We start from the raw sequence: 10,818 nt of genomic DNA, 5'->3' as shown, positions 1-10,818 counted from the left end.
TCAGTTCGTCGATTTTTCGATATCTCGAGTCTTCAGTTCTTCTTTATTTCAAATTTTCAATTTTCCAAACTTTTAAATTTTCCATTTTCCAATTTTTCTTTTTAAAAATTTTTTGGTTCAATTTTTCGAGTCCACGATTTCTCAGTCTTTTGAATTTTTCGATTTTTCAATTCGTCGGTTTTTCGATTTTTTACTTTTCTGCTTTTCGATTTTTCGATGTTTCGATTTTTGAATTATCCGATTTTTCAATTTTCCAATTTTTTAAATTTTCGAGTTTCGATTTCTCGATTTGTTGAGTTTTCAGTTTTGGATTTTTAATTTTTAGATGTTTGAATTTTAATTTTTTTGATTTTTTGATGTTTGGATTTCTTCATTTTTCAATTTTACAATGTTTTATTTCGATTTTGCAGTTCTTCAATATTTTTTAGTTTTTCAAATTTTGACATTACTGAATTTTCGGTCTTCCGATTTCTCAGTTAATAGATTAAGTATTTTTGATTTCCCAATTTCTCGACTTCCGAAAGTTTCCATTTTTCAGTTCTACAGTTCTTCAGTTTTTCGAATTTCCAGGTTTTTGATTTTTCCATTTTTCGATTTTTTTTGTTTGTGATTTTTTAGTATTTCGACTTTTCGATTATTTAATTTTTCAATTTTTATAATTCGAAGTTCTTCGATTTCTCGTGTTCTACTTTATATGAAATTTTAAATTTTCCGAATTTTTAAATTTTCGATTTTCCAATATTTCTTTTTGTAAAATTTTTCGCGTTTTCATTTTTTGTCTCCTCGATTTATCGATATTTTGATTTTTCAATTTTTCGATTTTTCGATTTCTCTCGAATTTTCAATTCTTCTTTATTTCAAATCTTCGGTTTTCCAATGTCTTTTTTAAAATTTTTCGAGTTTTCATTTTTCGACTCCTCGATTTCTCGATCTTTTGATTTTTCAATTTCTCGATTCTTAGTTTTTGAATTTTTCGATGTTTCGACTTTTCAATTCGTCGGTTTTTCGATCTCTCGAGTCTTCAGTTCTTCTTTATTTGAAATTTTCAATTTTCCAAACTTTTAAATTTTCCATTTTCCAATTTTTCTTTTTTAAAATTTTTTGATATTTCGATTTTTCGATCCCTCGATTTCTCAGTATTTTGATTTTTCCAATTCTCGAAGTCTCAGTTTTTGAATTTTTGGATTTTTCAATTCGTCGGTGTTTCGATTTTTTACTTTTCGGCTTGTCGATTTTTCCATGTTTCCATTTTTGCATTATCCGATTTTTCAATTTTCCAATTTTTTAAATTTTCGAGTTTCCATTTCTCGATTTGTTGATTTTTCAGTTTTGGATTTTTAATTTTTAGATTTTCGAATTTTAATTTTTTGATTTTTTGATGTTTGGATTTCTTCATTTTTCAATTTTACGATATTTTAATTTCTCAATATTTTAAATTTTAGATTTTTCGATTTTGCAGTTCTTCAAACTCTTTAGACCAATTTTTTTAAGACTGTAATTTTTCGACATTTCGATGTCTCCTATTTTTCAATTTTTCGATATTTCAGTTTTTAGATTTTGTAGTATTTCGACTTTTCGATTTTTTAATTTTTCAATTTTTAAAATTTTAAGTTCTTTATATGAAATTGTCAACTTTCCGAATTTTTAAATTTTCGATTTTCCAATGTTTCTTTTTTCAAACTTTTCGCGTTTTCATTTTTTGACTCCTCGTTTTCTCGATCTTTTGATTTTTCAATTTCTCAATGTCTCATTTTTTGAATTTTTCGATGTTCCGATTTTTCAATTTGTCGGTGTTTCGATTTTTTACTTTCCGGATTTTCGATTTTTCGATGTTTCGATTTTCGAATTATCCGATTTTTCAATGTTCCAATTTTTTCAATTTTCGAGTTTCCATTTCTCGATTTGTTGATTTTTCAGTTTTGGATTTTTAATTTTTAGATTTTCGAATTTTATTTTTTTTTTATTTTTTGATGTTTGAATTTCGTTTTTCGATTTTACGGTATTTTAATTTTTCAATATTTTAAATTTCATATTTTTCGATTTCTCGATTTTGCAGTTCTTCAATCTTTTTTAATTTTTCAAATTTTGATATTTCTGAATTTTCAGTTTTCCGATTTCTCAGTTACTGAATCTATTTTTTATTTTCCAATTTCCCGACTTCCGAAAGTTCCCATTTTTCAGTTCTTCATTTCTTCAATTTTTCGAATTTCTAGGTTTTTGAAATTTTCCGTTTTTCGATTTTTTCGACTTCTTCTATTTTTAAATTTTTCGATATTTCAGTTTTGGGATTTTTTTAGTATTTCGACTTTTCGATTCTTTAATTTTTCAATTTTTAGAATTTTAAGTTATTCAATTTTTCGAGTTCTTCTTTATTTTCAATTTTCCGAATTTAAAATTTTCGATTTTCCAATGTTTCTTTTTTTAAATTTTTCGAGTTTTTATTTTCTGACTCCTCGATTTCTCGATCTTTTGATTTTTAGATTTTCGAATTTTAATTTTTTTGATTTTTAATGTTTGGATTTCTTCATTTTTCAATTTTACGGTATTTTAATTTTTCAATATTTTAAATTTTAGATTTTTCGATTTTGTAGTCCTTCAATATTTTTCAATTTTTCAATATTTCAGTTTTGGGTTTTTTTAGTATTTCGACTTTTCGAATTTTTAATTTTTCAATTTTTAAAATTTTAAGTTTTCTGATTTCTCGAGTTCTTCTTTATTCGTAATTTTCCGAATTTTAAAATTTTCGATTTTCCAATGTTTCTTTTTTAAAATTTTTCGCGTTTTCATTTTTTGACTCCTCGATTTCTCGATATTTTGATTTTTCAATTTCTCGATTCTCAGTTTTTGAATTTTTCGGTTTTTCGATTTCTCCAGTTTTCAATTCTTCTTTATTTTACTTTTTCAATTTTCCGAATTTTTAAATTTTCTATTTTCCAATGTTTCTTTGTTAAAATTTTTCGAGTTTTCATTTTTTGACTCCTCGATTTCTCGGTCTTTAGATTTTTAGATTTTCGAATTTTAATTTTTTTGGTTTTTTGATGTTTGGATTTCTTCATTTTTCAATTTTACGGTATTTTAATTTTTTAATATTTTAAATTTTAGATTTTTCGATTTTGCAGTTTTTCAATATTTTTTAGTTTTTCAAATTTTGACATTTCTGAATTTTCATTTTTCCGATTTATTAGTTACTTAATCTATTTTGTATTTTCCAATTTCCCGACTTCCGAAAGTTTCCATTTTTCAGTTCTTAATTTCTTCATTTCTTCAGTTTTTCGAATATCTAGGTTTTTGAATTTTCCGTTTTTCGATTCTTTTAAAATTGCGATTTTTCGACTTCTTCTATTTTTTAATTTTTCAATTTTTAAAATTAAAAATGTTTCGATTTCTGGAGTTCTTTATTTTCAATTTTCCGAATTTTTAAATTTTCGATTTTCCAATGCTTCTTTTTGAAAATTTTTGGCGTTTTCATTTTTTGACTCCTCGATTTCTCGATCTTTTGATTTTTCCATTTCTCGATGTCTCAGTTTTTGAATTTTTCGATTTTTCAATTCGTCGGTTTTTCGATTTTTTACTTTTCGGCTTTTCGATTTTTCAATGTTTTGATTTTTGAATTATTCGATTTTTCAATTTTCCAATTTTTTCAATTTTAGAGTTTCGATTTCTCGATTTGTTGACTTTCCGGTATTGGATTTTCGAATTTTATTTTTTTGATTTTTTGATGTTTGGATTTCTTCATTTTTCAATTTTACGAAATTTTAATTTTTACTATTTTAAATTTTAGATTTTTCGATTTTGCAGTTCTTCAATATTTTTTAATTTTTCAAATTTTGAAATTACTGAATTTTCAGTCTTTCTTAATCTATTTTTATTTTCAAATTTCTCGACTTCTGAAAGTTTCCATTCAGTTCTACAGTTCTTCAGTTTTTCGAATTTCCAGGTTTTTGATTTTTCCGTTTTTCGATTTTTTTAGTTTGTGATTTTTCGACGTTCGATTTCTTCTGTTTTTCAATTTTTCGATATTTCAATTTCGGGATTTTTAGTATTTCGAATTCTGGATTTTTGAGTTCTGAATTTTTCGATTTTTCGACTGTTTACTTTTTGGGTTTCTAGTTTTTCGTTTTTAAAACTTTTCATTTTTTTCCTACACTCTGTAAGATTCATTTAAATAAAATAAAAATAAAAATAAAACATTTTTAGACTGTTTTCATTCATTTAAATAAAATAAATGTTTTATACTTCGATTTTTCAATTTTTCAAACTTTTCCTTATTTTGGCTTTTCAGTTAGTTTTTTCGATTTCCTGAGTCTTTAGTTATATATTTTAATTTTTCACTTTTTAGAATTTCTAAATTTTCCATTGCCAATTTGTTTTTTAATTCTTCGTTTTTCCAATTTTTCGATTTTCGAAATATAAATAGGCCAAAATCGCAAAATCGAAAAGTTTAAAATGGAAAAATTGATAAATCGGGAGATTGGCCAATCAAAACATCAAAACATTCCAATCAAAAAATTGAAAAATGGAAAATTTCAAAATCCGGAAATTTGAAAAATTAAAATATAGAAAAATTAAAAATTCGAGAAATCGAAAAATTTAGAAATTTAAAAATTCAAAAATCAAAATACCGAAAAGTCGAAAAATTGAGAAATCGAAATATAAAACAGTCGAAAAATTGAAAAATATAAAGTTTAAAAAGCGAAAAAATGAAAATCCAAAAAATAAACATCGAAAAATCGAAAAATTCAGAAGTCGAAAAATCGAAAAGTTGAAGAATCAAAATATTGGAAAATGCCAAAACTGAAGAAATATCCAAAAATTGAGAATTTAAAAAATTGAAGAATTGAAGAACTGAAAAATCGAAACTCTAAGAAGTCGAGAAATAGGAAAATCAAAAAATCGAGAAATCTAAATATCTAAAATAAAACATTGAACAATTAAAATAACGCAAAATTGAAAAATTCAGAAATCCAAACATCGAAAAAACAAAAAATGAAAATTCGAAAATCTAAAATTCAAAAATCGAAAAACTGAAAAATGCACAATCGAGTTAGGGTGGGTGGGGCTTATATTTTGCCTTTTCTCTTAACATGCTTAGACAAATAAGGATCTTGCAATTAAGCCCCGCCTTTCGATCTGACAACGAATAAAAAAATCACTACAATTGAGAAGAACACGATACTCAAAAACATGTTTTTAATTTCTCGTAGAGAAGTAAGGATTTTGCAGTTAAGCTCCGCCCTCTTGGCTCACGATGAATAAAAAAAATCATCACAATTGAGATAGGGGCGGGTGGGCGGGGCTTATATTTTGCCTTGTTTTCTTAATGTGTAGTCATCTTTTCATAAGAAGAAACTTCATCGAAATATTTGTTTAAAAATCGTAAAATTGAATTGAAACATAGGAAAATTGAGAAATCGAAAAATAAATAAATCGAGAAATCGAAATTTTTAATTTTTCCTGCAGAATCTTTTATAGCCCCGCTCTGATCTCTAATAATAATTTTTCTACAAAAAATAAATTTGTTCCTCAATGAATATGTAATCGAATTTTTTTAAAATCGAAGTTTTGACACAATAAGAAAAAGCGGAACTTGTTTACGTTACTGTATATTAATTTGTCTGAGTTTTTAAAACAAACGAGTTGCAGTCCACAAAAAAGATAAGCACTAATTAAAACCGGTTCGACCTCTACAACCAGACAAATTTGGGTGTCCTTTACCACAATCACGCGAAATGTCGCCAATACAAGACTTCTACTCCAACCAAGTAATCCTCCTAACAGGAGTCACCGGTTTCATCGGTAAACTTATAGCCGAAAAACTGCTCCGAACGTGCCCTAACCTGAAAAAAATCTACGTTTTGGTGCGCCCTAAACCTACCCGAAGCCTCGACGAACGACTGAAGGACATTTTCGACTCAACAGTAAGTTGTACTGACGAACACACCCGAAATAAATCTTAATGTTCAAGTGTTTCGACCTTCTGAGATCGCAGGACCCGGATTTTGGCAAAAAAATCCATCTGTTGAGTGGCGATTGCAAAGAACCTTTCCTCGGTTTGAACTTTGAAGCTATCGAAATTCTGAAGGACCAAGTAACTTGTGTTTTTCACGTTGCTGCGAACGTGCGTTTTGACATAGATTTGAAAACTGCTGTTCACACGAATGTTCGAGGGGTGCGTGATCTTCTTGAGATTATGAAAGAGGCGAAGAACTTGAGAGCTTTTGTTTATGTGTCGACTGCGTTTTCGCATTGTCCGAGAACGGAAATTCGGGAGGAGTTCTATGGGGTTGGTACTGATCCAGAAAAGGTGTTGCAGATGGTGGATTTAATGGACGACCAAGCTTTGATTTCTAGCCTCATGGGTCCATGGCCTAACACATACGTTTATAGTAAAGCTTTGGCAGAAGAAGTGGTTCGTAGGTACGAAAATTGCTTTCCAATTTGCATCGTACGTCCTGCTATTAGTAAGGATTTTTTTGTCGCTTGCGTAGTACCTTTGTTTAGCCCTTTCATGTCTAAAGGAACCTTTTCCTGGCTGGAATGACAACTTCAACGGGCCTATTGGTATAAGTTTTGGTATAGCTCTGGGGTTGTTGAGGAGTCTTCACATGGACCCAAAATTTCCAGCTCCGTATGTTCCAGTTGACTTTGTTGTTAACATCATCTTAGCTGCAGCATGGAACCTCGAAAAGTGCGTAGAAAAAACCACTAATAACCCGATTCCGATTTACAATTTAACTGCTGCTAAAACCAACAGCGTCACTTATGGTCAGTTATTAATATTAATAAATATGGATAAATAAAAGCTCAATATCATTCTAGGGTGGATTCTAGATTATTACAAAACATTCGTTTTTAAGTACCCTTTAACCAAAACTGTGTGGTACCCATACGTCCAACTAAGCCGCTACAAAACCATCCATAAAATACGAAGCTTTTTCTATCACACTGTGTTCTCGTACATTGTAGATGCAATCCTTGTGACCATCGGCAAAAAACCACTGTAAGTAAATCTTAAACCAAGTCAAACTTTTTTCTCACACGTTTTTCAGAGCTGTAAAAAAATATCAAAAAGTTAACAAAACGCTTGATCTTCTTTCGTACTTCGTGCTTCGTTCGTGGAATTTCGACAACAGTAACGTTGACTTTTTGTGGGACCAACTCGACGAAAAAGATAAAGAAGTGTTCAATTTTAACATGAAAACGGTCGATTGGAAATCGTATTTCGAAGACTGTTGTGTAGGAGGGAGGGTATTTTTGGTGAAAGACCCTTTAGAATCGATACCGAAAGCTAAACGATGGATGTATTTCCTGGCGGGAGTTCACTACGCTTTTGTTGGATTCGTCATGTACGCCTGGTATTGGTTGCTGTCCACAGTGTTTAAAATTTTATTTTGAAATTAGTTTGTTAATTTATGGCAGAAATAAATTTTACCAAAATTTTCTTCGTCACAAAATTAAAAGAAAAATATCTTAATTTTAATTTTCTCAATATTTAGATACTTTAATTTTTCATGTCTTCAGATTTTCAATAGGCAATTTGGGTTTTTTGTTTTCTTTCTCTTTACAATTTTTGGATTTTTTAATGTTCCGATTTTATTTTTTTCAATTTTTCAACTTTTGTATTTTTAAATTTTTCGTTTCTCACATTTAAATTTTTCAGTTTCTTGATTTTTCAATTTTTTGTTTCTTCAATTTTTGACTCTTCAGCACGTATCTAATAATTTTTATAATTTTTAAAATATTTCACTTTTTCAATTTTACGATTTCAAAATTTTTCTATTTTTCATTTTTTAATTATTGGATTTTAAAACTTTTTCATTTATTTCATTTTTCGTTATTTTTTTCGATTTTTAAGTTTCTTGATTGTTAATTTTTCAATGTTCCGATTTTTCGTTTCTTCAGTTTTTCGATTTTCAACTTTTTCGATTTTGCGAGTTTTCATTCTTTAAATAAAAGAAAAATTGAAAAATTTTGAAGTAAGGAAATTTGAATAATTGAAAAAATTAAATCAATCCGAATAAATAGAAAATTGTGATACCAGAAAACTATAAAATTGAAGAAAAAGGATAAGAAAAATTGTGTCAAAAAGTTGGAAAATTAAAAATCGAGAAAATGAAAAATCATAACTTAAGGGTGCCGTCTGGAGGCAAAATATCTGCCTGGTCAAAGTGAGAATAAAACGACCCGGGAGATGCTGCCTCCTGTTAGTGAATTGCTAAAATGTGAATAAATGCAGCACCGATCCGTAGAATTCTACATTTTACTGTACGGAAATAAGTTTTAGTACACAAGCCGCAGTGCCTGTCTAGCCATAATAGTTGCAAACAAAATCCGGGTACCTGAATTTACCCTTGACCGTTCAAAACCGGAAAGATGTAAAACTCACTGATTCATTTTCCTATTTTGGCTACAGTTAATTCTTTCCAGTTATTTATTTTGTTTCCGTACTTAAATTGTTTTCGGTAAATATATTAAATATATGTAAATATTAAAGTACCTCCTACTGTCGGGGAATTATCTGTAGATATGTGATTTATTCCTATCAAGGATGTGTTGTTTGTCTGAATTACAGGAACATCATGTAAAGCAAAAATTGGTCGCGCCAAGGTACTATTTACGAACGGGAGGGATTTTCCACATTTGTAGGCCAAACTTGAAATAAGAGAATTAACAATATTTCCGGTATAAGTAAATATTTTTATTATTTTCCTACTATCTGCACTGTCGGACATGCCCATTCATTACAAATAGAATATTTTTGGCGGAAAATTTTTCTTAAACTTAATAATGTATAAGAGTTTGGTTTTGTTATTTACTTTATCGTTTGCAACAAAACAATAGTAATAAAAATAAAAATATATTTACCAAGTAAATAACAATAAATTGTTAAAATTATTAGCCGCAATCGTTTGAAAATGAATAATAACGTGTCCTTGAAGCTATTAGCCACATAGCAAAATTTTTTACTTTCTTCAACGTAAATCATTAGTACGTTGTGTGCAAGTAATTCTAAGCATTCAACGGTGGTTTTTTATGTAAGTACTAAAATATTCATGTTAATTATTTTGGCGGCTAACTGCATGGCAGAAGGCAGTTTGTTTAAAAATTTGACTTTGCTTAAACTGTTTGTTAGTATATCGTTTTGTAAGGATTTAAATAATTAATTTTAAATTTTTAATAGAAGCAGCTGCTATTTTTTATGCATATTAACTTTGACTTGCACTTTTAATTTTACGTATATCATATGCTTGCGCATCGTAAACCTCATTTTTTTGTATAAGGTGTAAATATTTTTTGTTCACTACATATTTGTCATACTGTTTCGGAAAGATTTAATTTTAAATTTTAGGCTTGAACAACAGCTTGAACGTAATTTTAAATTCGGAAAAAAATTGTTACTCAAATGGAGTCGAAAGCGTGTACAAGGGATAATTTCAGTCCGCAATACCAGTCCCACTTCCGGTGACAAACAAAAGTTGTTAAATTTATTGTAGGTGGTTGTTTACATCTGGCTGGTAGAAATGGTAGAGTCCTATGAATGTAATTGTTTGAAATGCACGTAAAGTACCTTTTTTCGGCAAAACTCAGTTTTGGAACAGTTGCCAATGTTACTACCACTTTGTCAGTGTCTGCCTAAAACATAGTTTCGGTCGTCCACTTACAAATTATTTGCACTATATTTTTGTTGTTACACCTTATTTTATAATAATGGCTCGTGACAAATTTTATCTACGCAAAAAAAAAAACAAAACGTGCAATTAGTACAAAAAATTGTACAAACAGTAAAAAAACACATAAGTTTATTGAATCCATAATTTCTGAAATTGTAGAAAATGTTGAAAAAAATAAACAATCAACTAAAGATTCAATATCATAGACTCAATAAACTCGGGTTTTAGCGACAGGCACCGGCGGTCGAAAATGCAGCAGCATCTGTTTGTAATAAACCTGTCGCAGTGTCGCAATCCCATTGTAGCAAATCTAACACCCCATGTAGTAAATTACCAATCTTTATCCGACAAAAGTATGACTAATTTATGATGCAAGACAACAAAATACTTAAATTTTGTCCTCAGTTCTACAGTGAAACTTCATGCTGTAATAAAACGTGAAAAAAAAAAATCAGTTTCAGTTGTGTTTTATGAAAATTTTCGTATTTTCAAAACTATTTTAATTTTGTACTTGTGGTGCTTTTTTGGAATAATAAAATATATCTGACGTATGTTACAACTAATTTTTTAAGTAGAAAAAAAAACTGGACTGGGAAATTATTATAGAATGAAAAAATATCGGAAAAACGGGAAAATTATTCGTCCTTTGACAGCTTCCGTTGCTTACGCTGCGTATTAAACGGTTAAAGTTACATAAAAATCATGTATGATGGAATTGTTCTCTTCTAAAAGTTCTAAAAAAAAGTCCGCGACAGCATACGTCAATCTTTTAAGGTCGACTCAGTATAACCTTTTTTATGGTAAAGAATTTTTTTCTAAAATAATCTAATATAAAATTCTGGTGTCACAGTGTTTGTAACCAATCTCCTCCAAAACGCCTTGACCGATTTTTATGAATTTTTTTGTGTATATTCGGTAGGTCTAGTAAACTATTTTTTAAACCCCTAAGTGATAAGGGTGACCCACCAAACTTTTTTTATTTTTTAGACATTTTTTATTTTTATTTTTTTAAGATTTGCCATCAAAAAATACATATAACCCTAAATTTTGACCCTTCTACCACCAACCCCCATTTTTTAATAACGATATGAGTATCTTTGCTTTCATCCACAGATGCGCAATAGGGTTGCAAGATGACCATTGAATA

The 10,818-nt window shown here is 28.8% G+C and overlaps 1 protein-coding gene across 1 annotated transcript; it reads left to right on the top strand.

The window, feature by feature from the left end:
- The first annotated feature begins 5,699 nt into the window (after window positions 1-5,699).
- On the top strand, window positions 5,700-7,441 carry LOC135129387 (fatty acyl-CoA reductase 1-like). The gene is made up of 5 exons (XM_064056538.1): window positions 5,700-5,918; window positions 5,966-6,461; window positions 6,502-6,765; window positions 6,820-7,000; window positions 7,050-7,441. The coding sequence occupies exons 1-5, from the start codon at window positions 5,730-5,732 to the stop codon at window positions 7,393-7,395; spliced, it is 1,476 nt and encodes a 491-aa protein (XP_063912608.1). The 5' UTR covers window positions 5,700-5,729; the 3' UTR covers window positions 7,396-7,441.
- Window positions 7,442-10,818: the final 3,377 nt, after the last annotated feature.

This window comes from Zophobas morio, unplaced genomic scaffold, assembly GCF_036711695.1.
Source record: "Zophobas morio isolate AGI-343-1 ecotype UQ-CSIRO unplaced genomic scaffold, CSIRO_AGI_Zmor_V1 ptg000016l, whole genome shotgun sequence".
NCBI classification, from domain to species: Eukaryota; Metazoa; Arthropoda; class Insecta; order Coleoptera; family Tenebrionidae; genus Zophobas; species Zophobas morio.
The sequence above is the reverse complement of the archived record's forward strand: the minus strand, read 5'-3'. Positions and strand labels throughout refer to the sequence as shown.